At 37.1% G+C, this 27,198-nt stretch overlaps 1 protein-coding gene across 5 annotated transcripts in view; it reads left to right on the top strand.

The window, feature by feature from the left end:
* PDE7B (phosphodiesterase 7B) overlaps window positions 1–27,198 on the top strand; it is a 163,519-nt gene that overhangs the window by 37,881 nt on the left and 98,440 nt on the right. For all 5 annotated transcript variants that reach the window (XM_040698415.2, XM_040698413.2, XM_046939183.1 and 2 more), the window contains one exon: window positions 14,089–14,149. In XM_040698415.2, the coding sequence (XP_040554349.1) occupies window positions 14,089–14,149 (61 nt within the window). The remainder of the gene's footprint in view (window positions 1–14,088; window positions 14,150–27,198) is intronic.

The following is a 27,198-nucleotide window of genomic DNA, read 5'->3' as shown; positions in this document are numbered from 1 at the left end:
ATACACAAGCCTCACATTGCAAATGGGAAAGTTGGCTTTCTTGCCAGGCTTGTAGATAGAAGCAGTCACCCAGTATTTCAGACAGTTTCAGGCACTGTTTCATAGGTTTTTTTTTTTCATTTAGCGGAGGTGAGGGCTTGAGTTGATTCACAGCAATATAACCTTTAGGTGGGCTTGGTCTCACCCTGTTTATCACTGGGGTCTGCTTTTAACCATCAAGAGAAATAGGCACTCTGAGGGTGGTTGGTTTTGTCCCTGAATGGGATCCTGAAGTATGCACTACACATGAAACTGCCGTCAGCTGTGATAAAGGCAGGCACTGCAGTAACCACTCGGCTTCAGGCATCTATGGCTTGGTCAGAGAAGTCCTGCTCTTTGGTTATATCTGTACTAAGAAGTGGAATAGCCCCAGGAAAAATACTGGTATTTGTCACCTATGTTTTTATGTCTTTAACATTGACTGGGTGAAGTTTATAGTCAGGGCTGACCAGTCCTTTTCCAAAGAATTTGTAAACTCCCTGATACCTTTAATTTGTTAGCATAGAAAAAGCTTTCCTCTATGAACTGAAAAGTTAAAAAAAAATACTGATATTTTACTACAGTTTGTGCATGTAGCAGTTTTCTTAATACTTTGTCTCAGATGAAAGCTCTTAGACCCCAATGTATAGACTATACTGAAGCATTTATTGTGATTGTTAGAGGTTTGAATGTACTTTCTGTGAAAGCGTGAATTTAAATCCCTAGGTCCTTAGGCTTATTCTAAATCCTCTCTGAAAACTGAATCTAATCTGCTGTTCTCTACTTCTGTATGGCAGAACTGGTGCCATCAGTTACTTGATTTATTCTTCAAAAGGATGTTTACACATTATGAACTGAATAATGGAAGCTATAGTTTGATCAGACATTTGCATGCATGTTTACAGTTGTTTGTGAGCATCCTGTGTACTGGGTAAAACATATTTAATTCAAATTGAAATTAAATTTTCAAATCTCATTCAAATAAGTTAGCACTTCCTAATTTGGATGAAGGTCTACATGTCTGGTGATCTAAGAGTACTGGAACGATAACCCACTGATATGAAATGGTCAATGGGAAATATTTCTTCTAAGATTTGCTGACTCTCTTTTCTCTGGGAATAAGACTGTTTATCTGGCAGCCTTTAAAATACCAGTGTTTTGGTATAAGGCTTATCAGTGTTCCTTGTTAGTTTCCTCTGCAGGAGGTGAATTAAGATAGTTCATTTCTTTTTGCCAAGTGATAGATCTTTGTTCTGAAGAGCCCCAGGTGTCAAATGTAAGATGCAGGTTGCCAGGATTCAAAACTATCATAGGTATAAAAAATCTTGAGAGGGATGCTTTTGAGACTGCTGTACTGTGGCTGGTATAATTACAGATGGCTTGCTCACTCCTGATTTTTTTTTTCCCTTTAAAAAAATACTGTATTAATCCTTTATGTATCTGTCTGGTGGGTAGAGGCACCCGAGTCCTCGACACTTGCGGCAAAGGTCACCAGAGCAGACAAGGTTGTGGTACGTTGTGTTTGTTTCCTGGAAATGCTCAGGAACAAAATTGTAAAATATTTATTTTATGTATTGTTTCAAGTATTATGCAAAACCAATAAAAGTTGGAAAAAAAAAACATCAGCATTTCTGATTTTAAATATCAAAGGACAGGAAATTCTTCATCCTTGATTTCCCATTGGGATTGTAGTAATTTACTGTTTTGATATTCCCTGCTTTAGTATGATATAACATGTGAGGGAGAAGCAGGATGACATTGAGTTTAAGCTTTGTTTGATTCAAGTCAGACCCCTCATAGTTATCACACCACTATAAGGTGACATCCGTGCACTTCCAAAGATATCACAGCCTAAACACTTTTTGATACTGGATTAACATCCTTTCTGTGGGGAAGATACATTTTTAATCTTTTTCCAAGCTTCTGTTTTATTACAATAGGCTTTTTTAATCCCTTCTATATAGTGTCCAGATAAAAATAAATATTCAGTCAAGCAGGATCAACATGTTGAGAAGGAAGGAGACTTAAGGTAGAACTCTTTCCTCGTTGGGAAAAACAATATATCTCATACTAACCAGGCAGGTCTGTATTTTATTTAAAGACGAAGCTGTTAGTAAACACTGCCAAAGCACTTAAATAATAGCTAAACAACTAGTAGAGGTGAACAGCCTTAAAAGAGAGGTTATCTTGTCATAGTCATGTTGAGAATGCTACTAAGGTGTGGGGATGTTGATTTTCAGGGGATGTTTATTGATGATATTTAACTTGTTTGTGTTTAAAACATTGAAAGACAGTAGTTTGATTTAATGATGATGGTTTAAGAGTAGTGAGGAAAATCACTGTTCTCTTTAGGAAGCCAGGGTTGAGCCTAGCTTAGGATCTGTGCTGATGGCTATGACCTGATGTATCTGCATTTGAGCAATGCTGAGTGTTGTCTGTATTAGTTCTTTTGGCAATTACTGACCACAAAAGCTAGAATTATTAAGCAACATTAGCTCACTGTCAGTGGACAGATGCAGTACCATTCCCAGTGGCCAAAGAAGGCTGTCTATCATCTGCTGATTAATTTAACAATGCCTGGAAACGGAGTTACTCAAAGAGCTGATTTCTTTTGTTACTTGAGTTAGATTCAATTTTTTTTTTCATTTACAGAATCTAATTTTGCAATGAATGTTTCCCAGTGGACTGAGAAAGGAGGCCATCAGTTGGGAAATACTACACTTCACGCAAGAAAAACACTGAAAAATCCACACAATAACTTTGTTATCCTTTTCTTGAATGACTTAAACATTGAGATTTTCATTTGGTGATTATTTTTAAAATTAGAAACCTTTTAAGTTTTATGATTTTTTTTAACCAGATCTGATTATTTAGAAACAGACATTTTAGTATGGTAAAACACCTCCATGTTTCCCCTTGAATGAAAGTACTGAGGAAGCAACTTCATCTCTATACTCTTTCATGCTTTCCTGCAAATCCAGATAGCATCACTTAACATAAATGTGTCAATATCAAAAACAGAACTGACCACTTGATATGCAATACAAACCCTCTTCATAGAATCACAGAATGGCCCCTGCTGTGGGCAGGGTTGCCGACCACTAGATGAGGATGCCCAGAGCCACATGTTGACAGCAACAGGAACTGTAAGGATACATGTAAATACAACATGTGCTTGTTGGTACTCCAGGGATTCATCCAGTGGCTTCCAGATGGGGAGGGAGAAGTGAGGAGTGATGAAGGGGTGATCCAGATTTAGCTGAAGAATCACTGTTGCTCCAACCAGGATTTTTACACCTTCCATATGTTGGAAACAAACAGGCACCTATTCGCTCATCGATACGTTGCATGTGTGTTGAATTGACTTACAGGTTCAAAAGGGAAAACTAGATGACCAACAAGCACAGAGCTGATTTAGTAGTTGTGGTGTTAAGTCAATGAGGTATCCTTTAGAAGTAAAATCTGTATGGTCTTTCTCATCTAATGTGAAACACTTTCAAAATATCTCCTTTCAGAGCTGATTATTCAACACTGAGTTGACTCAGGTGAGAGTGCTCATCAGATTGCGTGGCATGATTAGTTCCTGTATTTACTCATCCATTACTCAACAAGATAAGTGTAGTCATAATGTAAAGAATAGTATACAGAATTAGAGGCAGCGGGAATGTTAATCTCTTCGAGTTGGTGACCTTTAACAAGTTTGTGTAATCAGCCCTTTCCTCCATTTCCCACCTGCAGAGTATCTAACTGTAAAACTTAGCCTGCCTAACAGAGATTGCTAATTCATATAGTAAAAATTAATTAATATTAAAAATGAAGTAAAAAATAAAAATAAAATTCACAGACACAGAAATGTGCCATTTACAGAAAACTGTTAAAACTCATCGTTTGTATCTGTCTAAGCATGACATATTGGTGATGGACAGTTGGACCGGATGGTCTTTGGTGTCTTTTCCAACCTTGGTGATTCTATGATTCTGTGATGTTTGCAGTCACTTCAGCCAGCAGGTTAGCATTGTGTGACCAGCATTCAAGAAATAAAAATGCATCTGCGTGCACAGTACAAATGTGTTTGAACCACAAGAGTTTAGATCCAAATGCAAATTACCTGTGTTTTCATACAAACAGGAGATACTTTAAAATGCTTTTTAATTGGAGTACTGCACATTTCTACTGAAAACCTTGCTTGCACAGAATATTATTTTTACCTAGGCTATTAGCATTGTGTGGTATAAAATGAATAGTACATTTTAGTAAAATAAAGTCAGCCAAGATAATTAGATACAACCTCATTATTTATGTATTATGCAAATTCTTTCAAAAGGAACTTTTAAAATTGGTAGGAAAGTCATTTAAACAAAGTTTCTAATTTCTACTGCAAAAAAATTCATTGTGCATGCTCTTTCTTCCTATAATGAGAAGAATGTACCATTTGCAATATATGCAGTTTTATCAGATTAGCATGGCTCAGTTATATTGCAATATATTGGAAACCATGACTCATTTGTGAAGAATGATAAATGTCTTATGTAAATATGAAAGACATCACAATAATGTATTGATGTTTTTAAAAGAGAACACTCACTGAGCAGTGCATTCAGATTTAGCCATTGAAAGTGCTTCTGCTCCTTTCTCTGATCACTGCGCTTCACAGTTTTTGTAGGTACTGCTGCTCTCCATGAAGTAGAGCTCAGTTAGCAGCCTTTACCCCCTGCAGATTATAACTGTCATTTTATACTTCATTATAAGTTATATACAAAAGTACATAACAAAGTAAAGCATGAAAAGTGGAAACATAATTTTCCCTACTGCTTTATCATTTCTTTAAAGCTGTGAGGAAATAGCAGGGTTTAACTTCAGGAAAAAGGTATTCTGTTTACAGTGCAGAATCTGGCATATTATGCTTGTGTTCTTTGTGAGTTTAAGAGCTGTGCTGTGCAATTTACACTGTACTCTTCCCGAGTGGCCAAACAGTTGTAATAGCTATGACCAAAGCTGTGTTAAAAACATATTTTTCATTCCTTCACAAAAATTCTCTAAATCTAGAGCTGCTAAAAAAAAGCCATGCTGGCTTCATGCACTGTGACAAGTCTCTCTATGACCCAACCTTCTGGATATCCCACGGTGAGAGCATTCAAAGTTCTCTGCATCTTTCCTTCTTATTTGCCAGTCCTGTTGCTGTCTTGTAACACCTGGGAGAACATTTCATCTGTTGTGCAAATCCAGCCTCTAACATTCAGGCTTAACAAGAATTTTAGTGTCTAAATGTACCAAATGCCAAAGCCTACAAAATCAACTATGCCCTTCTGTCTTTAATTGATTAAAAGTTAGGCACATATTCATCAGGTGGGATGAATCAATCTCTTCTTTTATGAAGTTAAAAATCATAGTGAATTCTCTCACGTAAGACTTGAAGTCTACCATAGTTTTAAATATGATGCAGATATTATTTAGGAGCTTCATGGAATGCAGATTCCACCAAAACAGAGTTAATTTAGATAAATAACTCTACAAGACATTCAGTATCTTAGCAATTGTCTGAAAATACATGAGGAGGAATTATTTCTTTCATGAAGGCTATCATGTAAAAAATCAGTAATTCAGAAAAACTTGGAAGAAAAAATGTAGCTCAAAGGAATTGCTATTCAAGCCCACCATCTTTTAACATAAATACATAATAACATTCACACTTAAAAAGCAAAAGACAAAAACAAACATATTCAAAAATAAAATCCTTTGACAAGAAAACTACATTGCACTCTGTGTTTTCTCCTGGGTGGGACCAGATAAAGAACAAATTAAATATGGCAGATATTAGTCACATTATTTATTACGCCCACAGCAACAAATTCAGACATATGGTGATAAGGTTGGTAAAAGACACCAAATAGAAATGATATCATGCTTGTTAGTCAGAAACAAATTGGTTAACACTGAAAATCAAATGTATTGCCTGGTTTTGTACAGACAGGGGATGTTAAGATAGAAACTGCAGCAGTATTGTTCACCATGTCAGCATTGGCTACCAGAAGTGAACAGTATGAGCAAAATCAAGCCAAAGCATAAGATTATTTCCATGACAACAAGAGATTATCAGGTTAACTTTTTTTTCTTCTGTGGATGAAATACTTTTCTCAGTTATCCTCTAAAAAAGCAGGATCTTCTTGAATAGGTTGTAATTTGTGATACAGCCATCCCACTTCTGCAAAATACATTGTTTGCAACATACAACAGAAAGACTTATCTCTTTGTGGGCATTTATCTTCTGAAGATAAATCCACATGAAGGGAAGCAACTACAGTCAGTCAAACCCTTTGCTAATGCTCCTTTAGCTTCCATAAGTAACAGGTGTTGTTTCTTAGCAATGTATGAAAGAAGGGTAACTATTTCCCCTTCCTTGTTAACATTACAAAGAGGCATTCTATGAAATTAACTTGTACTCTGTTTTTCATTAATTAATGCCTTTCTTATATAGTGTTCTTTACTGTATATTGTATTATTCAAAGCATGACGCATGTGATCTTTTGCAAAAATATAGTTCCTCCTAATCAACTCTAAAATATTTTCATGTTGTTTAGTGGTGGAAACTTAAGAAAAAAAAAGTGTGGCAGGTGAGGTGTTTGCAGGAGGGTGACAAAAGATGTATTTTGCACTCGGATATGCTCAGGACCTTATCTTGATTATACAGTGAATGAAACTATCTAATACTGTTATAGATATGTTGGGTTTTTTTTTTAGGAGGAAGTTTTTCACTCAGTGGGTGGTGACACCCTGGAACAGGTTGCCCAAGTAGGTTATGGATGTCCCATCCCTGGAGGCATTCAAGGCCAGGCTGGATGTGGCTCTGGGCAGCCTGGTCTAGTGGTTGGCAACCCTGCACATAGCAGGGGGATTGAAACTCCATGATCTTTGAGGTCCTTTTCAACCCAGTCTATTCTACGATTCTATGATTTGTTTGAATACTTCTTCACGAAACACAATTATGTCAGTCACAGATAATTACAAATCTATGATGGCTGTATTTTCTCCAGACTCAACGAAATCTATAAGAGCAGACCTAGGGGACATTTTTTTTATTTCAGAGTCATTTGGTTTTTTCAGTCATTTTTAAAGTCTGAAACAAGTCACTTTAGAATGAAATACCTTTACCATTTTTGTATGTGAAATTGAGATGCATATCACACTATAGGCTTCAAATGATGAGTTTACCAGAAGTAAAAGATTCTTCCTTTCAGGAGCTTTGTCTTTTTCTTTTACCATCTCAAGAATTGATACAGCTGTAGTCCTGTCTGAAAGATATTATAACCACAGTTTTTTGAGAGGTGAGAGAAAAGAGACACTTTGTGCAGTAGTAGCAAAAATACAACAAATTTTGCATAGATACTCATGGGACTGTACTAGTTCAGGCGAAAGCAGTGTGTAGTACACAAGTGAGGCACTAGGAGAAATACTTTCTTGTTATCTGTCTTTAAGTACTCTTTTCATTCCTCCAGTTAAATTTCCACTAGACTTTCCATGTATATGTTTTGAGGCATTTGATGTTCTGTTGCCCAAGTCTGTATCTATGACAGAAAGTGGGTTAAAGCCATGGACTCACAGATGTTACCTGGTTGACAATATGCTTTCGGAATGGGTTGTTCATAGCATCTGTTGATCTTTACAAAATCAAGTCCTGCGAAGTGCGAAATAATGCATGCCAGTGTTCTGGGGAATCAAGACAGCACAGCTCTTGAGAAGTGTGGCACCATTCACAAGCATTCAGGAAGACAGTCTTAGGTGTTAGGTGAAAGGAACATGATACCCATGTTGGCTTGCCATTTCTGAGACTGTGCTTCTGTGTGCAAAGAATATAGTGGGCATATGCAAATAAGCAGATGCCACAGTTTATTCCATGTTGTTGTGAATAACCTGAGGAGAAACTTTGAGCAGTTCATTCTCTCACAAACATTAGATTTGCTTCTTGGAAAGAGTGGTTTGTCAGTATTTCTGAGTCTTCGACCTTTCCTTTCATCCAGTAGATCAGTGGGAAAAATACGAGAAATACATGTGGTTGAATTGGAGAAATCTAATTCCATATTTTTTTCCCATTAAATAGCTCAGTAGAAAGTGAAAGCTGAAGTGTCAGTGACCATAAAAAGCAGCTAGAAGACAAGCCTGACTCTGCAACTCATAGGAGAAGGAAAGGTAATTACATTGTCCAGAAAATGTTTAGGAATAGAAAACTTCAATGTTTCACATCAGAGCAACAATAAATAGAGACAACGAACTCGCCTTTTCCCTAGTATTGGTATTTTCCACCTCATCTTCCCACACACTTAGAATGGTTTTTGTGGTGGGAGAATCCATTACGTAATCTACAGATGTTCTACATTCTTCAGGATGTAAACTTAAAAATGAACAGTAAGACAACGTCATCTCATGAGTGCAAAAAATTAGTCTGTTCTTTAATGTTTCTTGAATGATGGCACAGCCCCTCGAAGAGGCCTACAAGTTCTGCCTTGCCTGCTAATGCGCACTCAGCTGTGTCTTACTCCCCATTAAAACCCAGCATTGTTATTTCTTAATAATTCTGGATTTGGCTCTCAATGCCTGTGTTATAAACATTTAGAAACATGGATGGCATATTGAAGCACTGACAGATTCTCAGGAGGGTCAGGGCTACTGGCGCCTCCATAATGAAGTCACACGCTGTTAAACATTTTTTTCCCTGAACCGAAGAAGAAAACAAAGCAGTTAAACTGCTAGACCAATTTTCCAGCAACATTAATCCATTTCAAACCACTCCTAACCATAGTAAATCACAGGTTTGTGAGAAAGTGAACTGCCTGAGGGTTCACCTCAGGCTATTTAGCCCACGAACAAGTTGCTGACTATTGGCAGCAATGGGTGGTTGGGAATTACTGCTCAATTTAATTGTAATTACTTATTTTGCTCCATCCTCTTTGCACTGGTTGAAGCTCTACATCATGGCAGACTCCAGAACAAAATACATTACTAAGGTGCTGCTGGAGATTGACACTGAAGGTGTTGAAAGGTTATTTAAGCAATCTGTTTTAGTTCCAGGAGGGAAGTGAGTGAAACCTCTTTGGCTTGGAAAGCATGGAAAAGAAAGAACACTCAAAACAATTTTGCTCAGGCATGGTCATTTTACTCTGTAGAAATTCATCCACATGTTAAAACATCCAGAATTTTCAGTTTAACTGTGCTTCAACTCTAATACAAAACAGGGGAGCTAGAACTTTACCCATGAAATACAGTATGTTAATAAGAGTGATATGGCAATATGGTGAATCCGAAGGGCAGTAAATGTGGTATTCTGGCTGCTAATATGATTTGAAAGGCAACTGTCAGTATGCTGTGATTACATCATGTTTATAAATGTTCTTTTCACAGTCTAATGTAACACTTGCTAAATTCACTTTCAGGTAAATACAAAATTTAGTCTGTAATCATTATGGGAACTGTTAATAAGCCCCAAAGAGGTAATCTGTAAACAATTATAGTTGTTTTTATCAATCTTGGGCAATTTAGTTGGCTAAAATGTTCTAGTGTTATTTGCTGCCAATACGAATGTTTATCCATGCAATTCTCAAGTTGCATTCATTATACATATTTTCTCTGAAAAATTCAGAGATGAAAATTCAGGATCATATGTTCTGGGTGCATTTGTGCAATCATTCACTCCAGAGAAAATTGATAAAATGTGGGCCTGTTAAATTTAAAATAAGGTATGATGTAAAGAGAAGTATCTTTTGTCCGTAAACAAGAAAAAAAAAACATGACTTCACTTTTTGACTTAGGCCAAAAAAGGTAATGTTTAAGGATACAGCAAAATTCAGAAGTATTCAAGTATGTGTCAGGAACGTACAGAGTACTGGTAAGGAATTTCCTTGTTTTACTTAAACATTGGTTTAATCTCTACCAGATAGTATCACAAGGCTTTAATCTGTGGAGAGGTGACTGTGGAAAGGCTACAGGCAGGACAGATATCAGCCTACTGTGGTATATCCTGTACTTTCTCTTGCCCCTGTCGGAGAGGGGACACTGAACTGAAAATACTGCAAGTTTAATAAGACATTGGAATTCCTTCTGTTCCTACAGTGCGTCAGCACTCAAAATTAATGCACCTTAAATCTCCCAGGCAGCCTGAAGCTGAAGAGTGTGAGGCCTGACTCCTGATGACATATTGCCCTTAAATTTCAGCAACCAGTTGTTATTATAAAAGATTGCAAATACTTATGAAGTACTGTGGCTTTCCATGCTAATAGATGTTCCATCTCTACATCATTGGGTAGTAAGAATGATTCTTTTGCATACCAGAGAAACTTATTCAAGTACTTTTTAAAGGTGTAAGGGAAAGGAATGCAATAGAAAACAAATATGTATAAAAGTAGCTTTCTTTTTCATTCCTCTGAGATAATCCAGTTTTTCATAGAAACACAGAAACTGTTTGCCCTGTGTTATTTTTGTTAGTCAGTTGTGTTTGTCTTTTAATTCTGATTTCTAAAGAAATGAGGAATTATACAAGGTATTCAGAAAAGGAAGAAAAAGTTATTTTTACCAAGCAATGTTGTTATATAGACTATTACTTCTACTGTTGGTAAGAGCAAACCACATTAACTTAAGGTTACTTAAAAAAAAAAAAAAAAAAAGAAATCAAATGGATTCTTGAAAGATACTGATCTTGCAATCAACGTCTGATTAATATCTCTGCTATTTACAGATATAATAATCCCTGTTACTTGCAAAAATACTACCCCCCGATTACGGTCATGTTTAGCTGACGATGTATATTAAGTACTTTATTTTATTATTGCAATATGGGAAGAGAGACATATTGAACACCTTACTCAAGACGTGAAGAAGAGAGTGGAGTAAAGAAGCCTATAAACATTGTTCCTACTTGGATAACCTTTAACTAACAAAGCTGGCTTTTCAAACCTTGGTTGTCTGTGGCTTAAAAATTTAAACCCTATTTTAAAGAGTGAAATCTTACAACTCAAGTAAGGTTCAGATATGGTCAGGACTATGAATCCATCCTCATCAGATTTCAAGAAATGAACTTCAGAGGCTGCTCTCCTGTTTGAAGTTATTGCTCTTCCTAAGTGGATAACATATTTGGTGTTAACAGCTTGCTGTTGATACTCTTGCCTCTCCAAACTGGGACAGAAAACTAGCTAATCTTTAGAAGGGATGCTGTGTTTCTCCCTGCTTCCCCTAAGAGATACACATGATGATCTACACATGTGCAGTAAGTCTGCTATGTACAGCAGATACATCCAGGGTCTTTCTTCCTTTATTTTATGTCTCATTGAAAATCATAAGCAGAATAACTAGCATCTAAGGTCAAAGTCCTGCTCCTACACCCTAGTGTATCCACTACTGATTCTGTAGACAATTCAGAAACATACAGGAGAGAATGAGCAGCTGCTTTGATGCCAGTTTGGAATTGGATAGGGAGCTGAGAAACTCTTGGCCTCGTTGTCTCTTGGTACCACCCATGGCACCCAAGCAGGTGGAACAAACTCAACCCAGAAAGGGAAGTGACCTTGGCCAGGAAGAAGCTTAACCAGCCCTGGCAGGAATTCATAGTAGTGGTGACGCAGTCTCAGCTTAATCCTGAAAATTAAATTCTGTAGTCGTTCCTTACCTCTTGTTCATGGAAAACATTAGCTAACAACAAAGATGTCCAAATGACTATTATTTGAAAGGCCAAAAATGAGCCCCTGCTGCAATTCTGCACCACTTTTCACCTCCAGAATCCAACCAAATCTTTTTCAGATCTTCTGAGCAGTTTAATAATAGCCTATTTTTTTCATCCTGTTTATGTATTTTTAAGCAATCCCTGACATCAGAAATAAAAGGGTCAATCTAAAAGTAATGCCTCCAGTGTGTGCTTACGTTGGCTGACGACATCAGAGGCAGAGAGGTATGACAGTGGAGATTGGACCTTCCCACCAATATTTGATTACATGTTGTTGCTGTGTGGCAGATGGCAGTAGAGGGGCACTCTGACAGACTGGCATCTGACATGGAAGTGTATATGAGCATGAAGGCTCTTGTTCATCTCTGGTGAAAATACATAGTTAATGGTGGTGTCCATGTTGAAAAATAAAGTTCTGTAGCTGAGAATATGCTCTGTCAAACAGTGTTATTGTGCTCTTTGTGTATGTTGCAGTTTCCATGGAAATAAATAGGAGGCATTACCTTCAGAAAAACCTGTGTGAAATTGTTGCAGAAGAAAAAGTTTAGATAGAGCAGCTCTGAAAGTGAAAAATCTCCTAGGGTGGCTGTTCTTCAGCCAGTTCTGTGGATTGCAGGGATTTTTAGGGAAATCCGGATAAGCCTATGAACTTGCATATAGTTATCTGAATCTTACTTGCAAAATTTTTCACAGTTCATCCATTATCTTAATGAATCCTGTGGGATGACAGTGGATTCTGTGGAACATTAGCTGCTTTCCCAGTTTCATAATGCTAAGGCTAATAAGTATTGTTAGACATCGTAACACACCATTTGCTAGACTGAAATGTGATGTTTATTTGAATACATCTGAAGCATACAATGTGTCTGAGGAACTAAATCAAAACTAACCAGGAGTTTACAAAGAGCAGCTTAAATTCAGGGCTGAGAGTGGGGCAGTGAATTTTAAAGTGATTTCTGAAATCTGTATTTGTCTAAATATACTGATGGTCGTGAAGATGATAGCAGGAGTCTTGTGTGAAAAGAAGCCCATGATTTAATATTCTTCCTTGAAGAATAAAAAGCACATTTATTTTTTCCTCAGAGGGAACTGATGTAAGAGCAATAGTAAAATTAACTTCAAAATACTGGATGCTGTTTCTCTTTTTGCAGTCTCTTGGTAGTATGTGCTCCCACCTGGGAAAGTTAATACAGGCATCTGTTTGCCCTTTTTAGATGTACTGATATATGAAGAGACTGTGTGGGAGATGGCTTGTGTTTATTTGTTTGTATTCATTTCAGTATGAAGGAGGTAAAGATGATTTTAAAAACAGTGAGTTCCAAATGTGTTATTCATTTATAAAACTGTTGCAGTGTTTCATTTTCTTTGAAGCTCTAAGGTTTTTACTTAGCTGATTCTCTGCAGTTTTTAAATGTTTGCTATAAGTTTCACCTTTTTTTTTAAGAGAAAAAGAAAACGATAGGAGTAAAGTAAAGTAAAACTTTTGGTTTTTTATGTAAAAGAGAAAGATGTAGGTAAAGAAAAAGAGAAACTGTATAAGAATTATAAGAGAGGAAGAAAGATGAGGAGAAATTAATAATTCTCAGTGATTTTCCCAGCCTTGCATGATGGTGCTTTTATTCCCACTTGATCATAGACAAAAGCAAAAAAAAAAAAAAAAGATTATGAAGCATGGACCATTTTTACCTATTAAATATGAGGCTCTCCTTAAGCCTATTGAGGGCTTTGAGTGTAGTAATTAAAAAATGAATCTTTTTTGTAGTGCCTGAAGCAACCACTCCTGTAGTGAGTGGGATCTCTACACTGACTTTAATCAGAGCTGGATCAGACCCATGAGCCACACCAATTATGTTCCTACTGGCAGCTAAACTGACATGTCTGTCTGCATAAACGACTCAAATGATGCCTCATCCTTGAAAATAACCAAACACTATGTATCCAAATCTTAAGCCTAATGATGTTCTTTCATTGGATTTGTATAGTGACAGAACGTCAGCCGTTATAAATGAGGCAGTAAATGAGGTCTCCTGTATACTTGGGTCCGGTACTAACAAACAGCAACATGGATGAGGTAATTGTTTAAGCCATAGGTATGGTAATAAATAGGGCATGGTGAATGCCCTGTAATGCATTGCTGACCTATCCTTGTAACATCTGTTTTTCCTTGAACTTTGGCTACTTGAAATTCTTCTGACTTTGACATTTTATCAAAACTCATCTGAGCATTTCTAGTGCCAAACATAAACACAGGACAAGGGGATCAGAGATCCCCTGTCAGGGGATGAGAACAGGGATACTATCACAGAGGATTTAACTAAATGTAAATGCATATTAACTAATTTTTGGTTGATTTTTTTTTTTTCCAGAGGTGCGGAGAAATCTCATTTGATAGTCCTGACCAGAATGCCAAATGTGTTCGCATGCTAGGTAAGTCTTTTTCTCTTTTGGTAATAAGAATTCTGTGGAAGTAAGTTTAATTGGAGACTTCTTCTCAAAGGTACATGATAAAGACTCTGGTGATTCACACTGGCATTTATACGGCTCATCCATATGTGGTCCTCATTAATTTATTCTTTACAGTGAATTTTCCATTACTTAAAGTACATATACTCCAGCAGTGCCCAACTATGAAGATTAAAATACAGCTGTACCAACGCTGTAATTGTAACCTTTGATGTACTCAGGTCCAGAACTCATAATTAAAAAGCTAAAAATCTCTGTAATTGAGCCAGATTTTTGAAATCACCCCGGGGAAAATGTGAACTTTTGTAGACTGCATAATTTTAATATGAAGGACCAGTTATGTGCTTTCAAAAGGAGTATTAATTTCACAAATATCCAAAGCCCCTAGGACAGGCCTTCAGCTGCATCAGTCAGCAAAATTCCCACCATTGTGATTTTACAGATTTGCACTGCTATAGCACTTTGCCCATCATTTAAAAAAAAAAAAAAAATAGTATTGAGCAGAAGTGTCTATTCTTTGGAAACAATGCAGAAATGTTCTGCTATGCTTCATTAATTTCCATGACCAATTTTGTTGTATTTGCTTGTTTCATCTACAATGCTAGCCAGTAGTATCACAGCAAAAATCAACAGTAAGTGTCTAAAAATCTAAAAGATATTTTTTTGCTAAGAAAAAAAAAAGAATCATGAAAGTTTGCAAGATTAGGCTTTAAATTCTGAAGACCTCTCACCAGCCAGGGCTGAGATAAATATATGTGGTAAATTAAAGCATTGCATCTAAAAACACGATGACTGAAAAAGTCACCATTATAAAAACTGCAACTGGCAATGTCTAGGAATGTAATTCCCATCTGGGTGTATGGCTGTGTTCTGTAATAACAGATTATGTGGTTTGTTGTTTATATTCATTAAATCCTATTGTCACAATAGACTGTAATTGCTGCAGAGGAAATCTGTCATGCTTATAGTGCACAGATCCCAACAGATGAACTGACACAATGGACCATAATGACCTGTTACAACAATGATCTGTGGTTAGAGGTACTTAATGGCACAAGCTGACAGAAAAGATACTTTTGTGATCCCTTATCATGCCAATTATAATATACAGCTTAAATACTGTGGAGTGCAGAATACTTTCATTCTAAGGAAGTTATATCTATTCAAATGCTATTAATCATTAGAGTAGAAAAAACGAAGAAAAAAAGAGATTAAGATGCTGAATTACCTAAAGATGAAAGTCTTCTGCGTGAGTTTTTTGTCATTTGTTTTGGCATTTTTATAGCAGCACATATTGTAGTTTGGCATCATCCTTGGTGCAAATGATTCTTTAGGAGCAACAAACAGAAGATCTTGTTTCCATTAGCTGTATTCGTATCTATGTTGTCTAGTATGTGTACACGCAAGAATGAGAATGTTTATTGTATGCTGTAAAGAAACTGCAAGGGATGTAAAAATGACTCTATGGTGTCTTGTCAAAGGTGTGACTAGTCCAGGGACTTTCCCAGAGATGATATCTCTTGTGTTTTAAAGTGTCTCTCCTGTTACTAGTGTGCATCGGTGTCTCTAAGAAGTTAAGGACCTTAGTATCCTATGTAATATAGGATATTATACTTTGTCTCAAGATATCTCAAATCATGTACAATGCTGAGGTTATTCTAAGTGCAAGAGTATACTCCACAACCGGCTTTGTAAGTGGTACAGGAAACAGAACTTTCATTACTTATTTGTTCTGAGGGCAGCTACTAGAGACTAACTTCACTGTCTTCATTTATCCATGAAAACGCTTGTGTTTCTGGTAGGGCCACAGAGCGATAAGACCACTCCATACTTGAAACTGTATGGTATCAAGCAGTATGCTAGAATGATACTAGCTAATTTTATCAGAAAAGATCTGTACCTGGGTTACACTACTGGCTCTGGGTTTGCTTCAAACTTTTCTGGATTAAAGATTTTTGGAATAACACTAGGGTTGCTACGATGATTCAAAATTCCTTGAGATTATGGATTGACATGGATTGTGAGGATGAAGTTCTCTTTACTTAAAGTTTGAGGAAGAGAGGTTTGCAGTGAAAATCTTATCTTATTCCTGTCTCCCCCACTGCAAAACAGGAAACAATAGGGAAATGCTGAAATGTTTGCAATGGCTACAGTGAAAGTAGGTAACTTTACAGTGAACTGACTTGATATTGCTTCACCTGAGATTAAGATCTGTTGCTTCTTATCACTTTGTCTCCTCTTTTAGCTCTGGAGTGATGGATACTTCTTATCTATGTGTGAAAAATTACTCGAACAAATAAATTGAATGGTTACTTTAATGTGCTTCCTGAGGACGTAGTAGGTAATGTCTATGGTTCTGCCCAGGATATGCTTATTATCGGCGTAATATCATGTACTCCAGTTTTTACAGAATATGATGTATTCCATCTTACATTTTATATTGCATTTGTTTATTTACGTTTTGTATGTTGTACTAGTTAGAGCAATACAGCTTCTGTAGGTGTTGCAGAAGTTGGTCAGTGGCCCACATTACCCTTTTGAAGACCCGTATTCAAATCCTAAATCTATCACAGATTACATAGGTTTCTTGCTGGTAACATTGGCTAAATCTTTAAATGTTCCTGTATTTCCATTTTCCTTTGACAAAAAGAGAAGTGTATCTTTCAGTTGTGGAAGCGTGGTTGGGCAGTGGAATAGGCTCCCCAGAGCAATGGTCACAGCATCAAACCTGGCAGAGTTCAAGATGCATTTGGACAGTGTTCTCAAACATAGGGTTTGAAATTTTGAGTGGTTCTGTGTGGAGCTGGGAGTTGGACTCAATGATTCTAATGGAATTCTTCCAACTTGGAAAATTCTGTGATACTGTGAAATTTATGAGTTCAGTGAGAAGCTGAGGTACTGTAGTAATCCACTTCATAAGAATACTGCACTGTCTGACTGTGCTGTCAGAAATTTTCCTTGAAGCTCCAAGTCTATCTGGAGCCACTGGTAGCTCATTGGCATTTCTAATGCAAGGTAAAAATCTACACTATTCTGCCAAAATTGGAGCAGTTGTCATAGTTGAATGCCCTCACTAACTTTGATAAAATTGATAGATAATTATGAACTGGATGTGAAAAATATTTGGTATTATGTTGCATTCTGGAAATGAGAACCCTGGCCTCTCTATGCCCTTTACTTATAATGATCTTGATTTAAAAAAAATAAAAATAAAAAAAGAGGTAGTTAGCAAAAAAAAAAAAAAAGTGAGAAAATAGCAAGATAGCAGGGTACTCTTCATGTGGTTATTATCTACGAATATGAAATAAGATAGAATGGGACAGACTCTTTAGCAGGATCTGTTGTGATAGGTCAAGGGGAAATGGTTTCAAACTAAAAGAGGGGAAATTTAGATTGAATTTAAGGAAGAAGTTCTTTACAATAAGAGTGGTGAGGCACAGGAACAGTTGCCCAGAGAGGTGGTGAATGCCTGTCCTTGGAAACATTTAAGGTCAGGCTGGAGGGGGCTCTAAGCAACCTGACTTAGCTGTAGGTATCCCTGTGTATTTCAGGGGAGTTGGACGGAATGACTTTTAAAGGTCCCTTCCAACTCCATGAGTTCTATAACGATTCTGTGATTCTCTGGTGAGCAGAAAGAGAACTATTCCTCATCCTGGAGGGCCCACTGGTATTTTCAATGGCACAACCTGTGGTTAATTTTTCCATTATGTAGACAAACATACTCTGGGCTCAAACACAATCCAATGTTGTATCATGCAGAGATAATTGGATTAGTTTGCTGTGAAAATTGCTGGTTGGATGCCTAAGCTAATTAACTCTGCTGAGAAAAATTGCATCCTAGCTTGGAAGAATCCAAAGTTAAGGGAATTTAACCAGTTCTTGCATCTTAACTAGCTCATCCAAAGTTAAATCAGTAACCTCTACATGGCAGAGCACCCAATTTTATGAAATTATCCTGGAAGGAATAACATTCTTATATCACTCTCTAGGATTGGTACAGAAGGTAATTGCTAGTTTTCAAATATTTAGAATGGTGAAACTTACCTTGCAGTGCCTATGTGAAACTTACAGTGCCCATAGTAAACAAATATTTTGCCCAAAACAAAATAGTAATTTTGTGTTTTGCTCTTAGTCTTATGGTACACAATCACTTATTGCTCTAATGCTGTACTTCTTTTAGTATGGTGTGGGAACATAGGAAACATAATGTGTACTCCAGAAATGATCCTTGGGAAAGATTATCTTTAAAGGGAAATTAGACATTTAAGAGATAGGTATTATTATTAAGTTGCCTGACTTTCTAACCTTGGGATTCATAGTCTACAGAAGTGGTCAGCTATTACATTTTCCTGCAAAACGTAAAGGTTTTTTTTTCCATCCATCCATTATGGTAAAGAAGGAAAAATATTGATCACATGGCTCTTCTAAAGCACAGCGGTCACCTCACTCTTGTCAATTTGCTGTTGATACATGGTATTACCTTGACCTAGTAAGTAATTTCTTTTACTAGTCATATTTGCATTTTGCATAAATGTCTGCTGACTAGAAGAGAAACTTCAGTGTGTAAACAATTATCAGCTTATATCAGATAGATACAGTTATTCTTATATTTGCAGTATAGAAAGTAAATAGGTGCACTCATAACACATACAAAAATTTTATCATCTCATCAGTTTTAATCCATTCAGCCTCACTGATAATAACGGAGAGAAGAGGAAGGAGGATAAAAGCATGATGATTATGTTACTCTAGTGAGCAGTCTCTCACTGTCAGATTTGGTCTTTACTTCTTACTGGGTAGATTTTGAAGAAGTTGTGTATCTTACCAGCTAACTCTCCCATCTGCAGCAGTCTTTCTAGGGGAAATGTGAATTGCTCTCCTTAGGGAGCTAGGTATTAAAGATGAAAACGTAAGCCTACCAGACTTCTCAACTTCTCATGGCGTACGTTGAGGTGCTTTCTTTTCATTATTGTGCATTCCATACAGACAGGAATAATGTGGGTGAGTTTTGTTTCCCTTTTGGTGTAGCCTTAATCCTTGTGGAAGTTGAAATTTGAATCCTTATTTGGAATAAAATTTCCACACAAACAGCCATTTAACATTCATCCAAAAAAAGGGGGGGGGGAATGGGGGGAAGATTGGCACTTTTTACTCTCCAACCTACTGAAACACAGCTTAGTTTCTTAGTTTCTCTGGTACCACAAATATTTTTGTATTCCAGAGAGGTGCCTAACTCACCTCCAACAAATAATGGCTGTGGTATATGAAGAAATCAGAATTTGGCCATAAGATGAGTTTGATGTATCCAGCTTCAGTGGTGGCGGCACTTTGCCCATAGCAGAAAACCACCACACATTGGAACAGAGTTGGCAGCTACAGCTAAAGAGAGAGACATTACTGGAACAACAACGGTGTTGAAAGCCAGAACTGAGGGGTACTGGCCAGGCTCTGGCTGGTTGGCCTCTGGCTTACATAACCACTGAGCTCACCTTTGCTGAAAAATAATCAGATCTATTTAAATTTGCTTTGAGAAACTTAATCGGGTAAATAAATAACCATATAATGAGTGGGGAAAAATAAATATTAATGAATATTAATGTCAGTTTGCACTGAAAAGTAAGGAGGAAGAGAAAAAAGGCTGTTAATGGATCAGTTCTGCAGTGGTGAAAGTTTACAGCTCTGAAAGCTCTTCAGCACTTACTGACATGATGTGAAATGTGACCCTATATCTCTTGTATGCGCAAAACTTCTGCCGAAGCTGATAGGCATGCATGAGTAATGGTGTTCTAAATAGCCAAATACACCAACTATTTATAACCCAGTCATTCAAAGACTTGCACATGCACTTGACCTTATGCAGACTACATATGCTATCTATGCAAATGACTTGGGAATAAGAACATAAATTAATCTTTGTAAAATTTCAATATGTTATCAGGAAAAGGCCTAAATCTTCAGCAATTAACAAGGAATCTATACTTGTTGCTATGCTGCCTGTTGGGATTATTCAGAACTTTACAGTGGAGTAGGGAGGCTTAGGAGCTCTGCTCCAAAGGTTTCAATTCCATAAGCAGCTTGCAACACAACTGTCTTTTTCGAATATCTTGTTAATGAAGATAAACTCAAATCTAAACACAAAAGCCCATGCTAAGAGCTTTTCACTCATATTTTATACAGTAGCTGACAAAGTCTCTCTACCAGCAGTTTATGAGAATGAAAAGAGTAGGATGTAGGTGTGCTCTTGGAACAGCAGTTCTTCTTCAGTTGAGTAGACAAAAGGTAGAAATTTTCAAATATGGTTACAGTATGTGAACACAATTTACAAATAAGACAGCTCACAATCTTGCAGTTATGCTTGTAAACGCATTCAGAAAGGGGTACCTCTGTGACCTTATGACCATCAAAATGGAGGCTGGTTGTTCCCCCATGCCACTTAAGGCCCTCTCCTCTGGTTAACTGTCTATTCCAGAAGTGCAGCACATGCTGTATCTCACCTGCTTTCTTTAGGAACACTCATTATTTGTTCACCATAATGGTACAGAGGAGGCCAGAGGCCCTGTGCATCAACCCATGCTTTGTCTGGAAGGCCCCAGTCGAGATGCCAGGCTGCCTACGTTTGTAGCTTGGAGACATAAAGTGTCAAATGGGTGGGCATGAGGCCGCAACAGAGACTCCTTTGTTAAGGATTTGATAGTGTACACATGCCATCATTGTGCCGCTTCATCACTGTGTTGTGGTTTCACACTAAACAAGTAGGAACTCTTTGTCATGAGATTTATTCCCCAAACCACGAAGAACATAAATATCCTGCCTATTGAAAAATATCACAGATAAGTTAAGCTGAAAATCCAGATATCCTTAACATACTTTTAAAACGTTTTCTAGCACCAACTTATTATCTTAGTAATTTTGACTTAATTACTATGTTAGGTAATTATACAGCCTTGTAGCTGAGTGACAGTGACCACCTGTTTATCCTATTCTGTCCTGTAAATCAGATCAGGCTGAAACCGCCTGTCCTGACAGTATTACAGCTTTCACAAGGATACTGAAGGAGACAAAAACTGGTACTAGCGTTTTGTGTAGGCATAGAAAACACTTTTCTATGTTTATTTTTTTTCCCATTACTCAAATTCTATCTTGAGCTATATGGTTTTATTCTATGTCTGAGCTTGAGGGGTGACGGGACCTGATGGGAACACAATTATTAGGCAGTCATGTATTAGGATTGACATTGAATATACAACATAAACATATCATTATGGCCAGGGATAGCACTGAAAGAACCCATTCATTGGGGCCACAGGATTCAGTTGAGATGCTAAAGTTCAAGAGACGATTACAAAACCTTACTCCTCTCCTACTAAAAACACTCCAAATCTCTGACTCTTAAGCTTCTCTTTCTGTCAAAAAGACTGAGATTCACTTGGCTGAGAATCTTGCCAGCTATCACATTGGTAAACACGTGGGTTTGTAAGTCTAGTTCAGCAGCTGCGCTTCAAGCAAACATTAGCAAATTTAGAGCCATAGCCATACATCACTTTTCATCCAAAGCATACTTCAGACAGGGATTGCATGCTTCTTCCTGCTTATGTAACAATGCAATGAAATGTAAGCATTGAATTCTGGACTTTCATCGCCTTTAAGTGGCTAAAACCCACAGCACCGTTTTCTGTCTTACCCACTAAGCTAAAGGCAGAACAGGCTGGGTTAAGCACTGTCTGTTCCACTTTCTGAACCAATTCAGGGAGGAATGATGAGTATAGCTCCAGGAGAATAGGTAATAGGCCTATGACCTGCATTCTGCCTAGGGAAGTGTGTATATGTAACACAAGAGAAATCCCAAATTTTGTTTCCCAGATCCTCCCTTACTTGTTTTCTTTTTAACTAAGCATTACTTAGAGAAAGTGGAGGAACAGTTGCTTGACTGATTTACTGAAGATGATCTCATATCATATTTCATGGTATTTGTCACATGAGTTATTGCTGATCCCCTGTTGGAAAAAAGATTTCAAGTGCCTATTCAGTCTGCTGCCTCACAGTTTGATTTTTCTCGTGCCTAATTGCATCCCTAAATGTGGACTGCATTCATGTATTTTCCCATCTTTTTTGTACAAACTCTTATGAGTGGGATGTGTTCACCCAAAGAACTTGCTGTCCAGAAAAGTACCGTGACTAATATTGCTGTACTAATGCTCTCCCACAAAATGGGAATGGGGGCAAGGAACAGAAAAGATTTTACTGAGACCAAAATCATCCTCAGTTTTGCAACCAGCTATGCTTTTACAATCAAAGAGGTATAATAACATACCCAGATCTAGAATCTCCAGACTTTGATTTAAATTGCTCAAATTTATATTTTGTGGTTTGAGCTCATCTCTAGCAATTAATCTTCATTTCTTTAATTATTACTTGGTAATACCTTGTAATTTCAGTCTTTGCAATTTTCTACAGATTACTATGTATCTACCCTTAGTAAGAGTGATTTATGTCTGAGAAAGCCATGAAGTTCCCGTACTGTCAGTTCCTGGTTGTAATTGTTTGTAAACTTCTCAGCCTAAGAATACATTTTCTTCTCTGTTTCATATTGCGAAAGTTGTCTCATGGTCTTTTGGAATTAAAGAAAGAAGGTTTTGAAACGTTAATAATTTCATCATTCTTGCTGAGAACTGGGAATATATGATTTATAGCCTTTTCTCACCTTTAATATGATAAAGACGAAGCTACAAAATCAAACACCTGATGTTCTTTGACCTTGCTGGCTAGGTAGCTAGCTTTCCTTGATGGATTAAACTTCCTTCATCTGTTTTATAAAATAATCATTTCTAATCTACATCTGTTTCTTTCTTATATATTTTGTATTCCTCAAAGCATTAAGTTGATCTCTTAGATCATCCCTTGATCATCAAACTACTTAAGTGCATATTTACTTATTCTCACTGAAGCCAAAATACACATAGGCTGAAAAATGTTCCCGTGCCAGGATGGGTCACAGTGTCTAGCACCAGTCTGATTCAAACACTTAAGGCTCTGGGCTCATGAAATCATGGAATGTGGCTCTGGATATTATGAAAACTCCATTTAGCAACAAGTAATGGAATTTCTGAACCTCAAATACCTATGTCAAGAGATTACTCTTTTTCTTGCAGCAAAATTCAGAAAGGGTTCCTACTGTATTTCCCTTATAGGGCTTTCCTCTCACTATACACGAAAAAATTCTGAAGATAGTTGCAATCTGACAAATCCATTAAAATTCTATAGTCAGGAAGAATAAGTAAGAGGCACTTTTCTGTGCTTTCCCTCAGTACCTTAAGACTCAGCTCATTGCAAAGCAAATGTCTAAAACTTGTTCAGTGAAACCTTTTGAGAAAGTGCCTGGTTATCCCCAATGACTTCTAAGGAAGCTGAACTGTGGATGCATGAAGTTAGGGAAAATTATTCTTACTCCTGAAGTACAAACTTTGTTTTTTCTAGTGTAGTGTTTATGAAATGTTTGGATATGAAGATTAAATTCAGTCATTAATATGAAAAATATGTTGTTTTATTTTTAACTTTCATGCTGTTTTAAATACAAATGTTATTGCGTGGTAACATTTTTAAGGATAGTACTTCATAGCCTCTCACTGTAGAGTGTGTGTCTACTTTAGTGTTTTAGTTGGTATTCTAGTTTACTGCAACCTTTGGTTTGCATCACAGAGCAGTTTCTGAATACACAAATTTGTTTCATTTCACGTGAATCAGAGCAAGCCACGTGCTCTACAAGTGCATCTGGTGCATTCTAGCTGCTATTAGACATTTAGACCATGGGAGTATGTTAGAAATAGTCCAAACTAGGTCCTCCAAAGCATACACAGTGCAAACACTGTGTCCTCAACAGCAGCTGTTGGACTCCACAGGCCTGTTCTTGTTTGTGCTGCTTGCTTCTGCAAACCTTGCCAGAGAACAAAACCAGTTGTGACTTCAGCCCATCAGCTGGTCCAGTACACTGATTTCCATACCCACATGGTGCCTTCAGAACTGCTCAGACCGTTCAGTTAAGGTTTAGCTGACAACCCGGAGTATGTTGAAGATAAATTGTAATTTAAGCAGATTGTAAACACCTCTGTTCCCAGATATTGTTTGCTTGCTTCCAGCATGTGTGCCATCAACTGGTTCATGCAATCTGAAACCTAATCAAGTAATCATCTTATCCAAAATGAGGGCAAGTTTATAGAGAACGGCAAATAGGATTTAATATTATGTGAAATACTACAGTTATTGAAACTTTAGGTGAAGCGTCTTTTAACTCTAGGTCAGGATTTCACACCAAGTTTGTAGATGAATACAGAGAAAATTTAATTTAACAATTAATTCAGATGAATTAATAATATTCCAGATCTTTGTTTTGACATGAAATGATGAAATTCTCACATTTTATTCATTCATATACAAGATGCAAATTAATACTGTAGGATCTTTTTAGTTTATTAAAGGCAGTGCTAATGAAAGGAACTCAGAAATACTGGCATCACACACTTTCTTAGTAGAAATTTCCTAGTAGGCAAGGATAGATGGTCTTTAAATTCACTTCTCCATCCAAAAATAATGTGGGTCATATAACATCAAATTTGTATAACATTATCCTAACAAAAAATATATTACCACAATGACAGAAGAGAGATTTATTTTTGGTGTCTTTCATCAGGTTGGATAAAAGTATCTAAAGACAAGTCTTGTAGATCTAAGTACTTTTTATTCTTGTTGTTCTTATTAGATACTATTTGAAATCATTAACGTCGTCTTTAAAGTAATCTGCTGCATTTTCACTCCGTGAACTGTAGTTTGTGTTTTTACGGAAGTAGGAAGATCTATTTGTATTTAAAGTACCTGGGTGGGCTCTTCATCAAGTCCCAGTATGTGCTGGCAATTTGATCATTGGGATAGGCATTTATCAAGGCTGGCCAATACACTCAGCCATTCTGTGAATGTTCAGTGAAAATTGCCATGTGATTGCTCCTACGGAAAAAACTGGGAGGATGCAAAACTAAGGAATAGTATGAATGATTTGAGTACTTGGTTAGTAACTACACGATGCAGCATCAGTAGCAGCTACTGGAAGAGCTCTGCTAGAAAGGAAGATGAATGGGCAGATGCCCCATTGTAATTTCTTTCTATTAAGAGAGAGAGTAACACAGGCATTAATCCACTGGTTTAATCAGAGGTAATACTATGTACAGGGAGCTACGACTTCCAAGGCACAAGTGGAATTGCTGTCATTGTACATTTGTCCTAAAAGGCTTTTTAGGCAAGTGCATGTCACAATATTTTAGAAGCCAAAAGATTTTGAGTTCATATGACTTTTATTACTAACATATTTCTCTTTTCTTAAGAAGAAGGAATGGAAGCATCATAAATCACGATGTCTAATCTCGTTTATTTTTTGTTGTTTGAGAATAACGCTCAGAGCTTTTGAAGTCTCTGTATTATTTGTTCCATGGGGGAAAATGACATTATAACAACCCTCAGAACAATTTGGTAAAAAAAAAAAAGAAAAGAAAAGAAAATCTGTTGTTTTTGCATATCTTTATTTCAATCTAATCCAATTTATCTGCACGATGAAGGAATCTGTGTTTGGTTTCAGCAGAACCATCTTAGCTATAGCAGTTGCTTCAAATTGTGCAGCTCATTGAGACAAAACAAAAAGTCTCTTGATAATTGATGACTGAATAAACAAAGAGGAAACTGAAGGCAGATGTGTGCTGGAAAGCTTTTGGAAATCCTAGGACAGAATGGAGGAGAGTTTGATTTTGTTTTTAATCAGAAGCACCACAATTCTCTCTTTCCTATTTGGCATTTTTTGTTCTTAATCTGTGTTGGAGAAGGCATTGCTGATGTTAAATTTTAAGTGAATTTCCAGTAGTAAATCTAGGAAGGTTTTTGGTTGGCAGCTGTGCAGACTCGAGCTCTGCCTCTGCAAAACAGACTCTGAAGAGGGAACAGCATAAATCCCTCTAATGCTGTCCTGCCAGAAAGCTTCTTCCTCAACATGGAAAGATCATCTGTAGGAATTACAAAACTGCTTGCACCTTTGCCCATCTGTTTTTTATATTCTTGCTGGAGCTGTCTGAAGAGTAATGAGATGTGTTGTAGATCTCATATTATGGGCACATTCAGCTCCCTTAGTCAAGCAACACAAGGACAGGTCCACATAGGCAGGGACAACGATTCAGCTCCCGTCATTTCTTCTGCACCCGTGCCCACTTCTCTTCTACTCAAAAGCTCGCCTGCTCTTGATAACATGTCCAAGTTGGCTGGAAAAAGTGTATCTTCAGAAACAGATGAAATTTAATTGTGTAATTGCTTTTCGGTAAAAAAAAAAAAAAAAAAAAAAAAAAAAAAAATTTGAGACATACATGCACTAACTTCTATTGTTTGGCTGGTAACAAGGTTTAGACTCAGAAAAGTGCTAGGGCATTTTTCAGATGTGGTCTCTGAAAGTCTGTGTTCATCAGTCTCTATGTGAGTTACTCCAGTACATGACAGGAGCCCTTGGTGCCACCTCACAGCAGGAGCAGTTTGGCTGAATCACATCAGTGACACAGGAAAACAGGATAATGAGATAAATGCACTAAGACTCACCTGAGGAATTCCTCTGGCATCTCTGAGTCACATTTTTACCAGGCAAAAACTGCAATTTTGTTTTGGGAGAAAATGATCACTAGTTTGGTCTAACAAATAGAAACAATCCCTACAGAATTAAAAAAAGAAAAAAGAAAAAAAGAAAACCTGACAAAACTATTTTGTAGCGAAAAATTCAGGCTTTTTTTACCATGTTTCTTTCTTACTAAGTCTTTTATATAAATGCAATGATCTAGCTTTGTGGCAATAACTTACCTGACAGTAAATAAGTTGGAGTTGGGTTAACACATGCAGGGATGATGTAATGGTAATGATGGAGTTGATGTACAAAGTGCCCACATCAGTGCTAGATGTGTGCTATTGTGTAGCTTGTGAAGTGTCCTGCTGGCACAGGA

Source organism: Gallus gallus, chromosome 3, assembly GCF_016699485.2.
Source record: "Gallus gallus isolate bGalGal1 chromosome 3, bGalGal1.mat.broiler.GRCg7b, whole genome shotgun sequence".
Lineage (NCBI taxonomy): Eukaryota > Metazoa > Chordata > Aves > Galliformes > Phasianidae > Gallus > Gallus gallus.
This window is presented reverse-complemented; position numbering and strand designations above follow the sequence as displayed.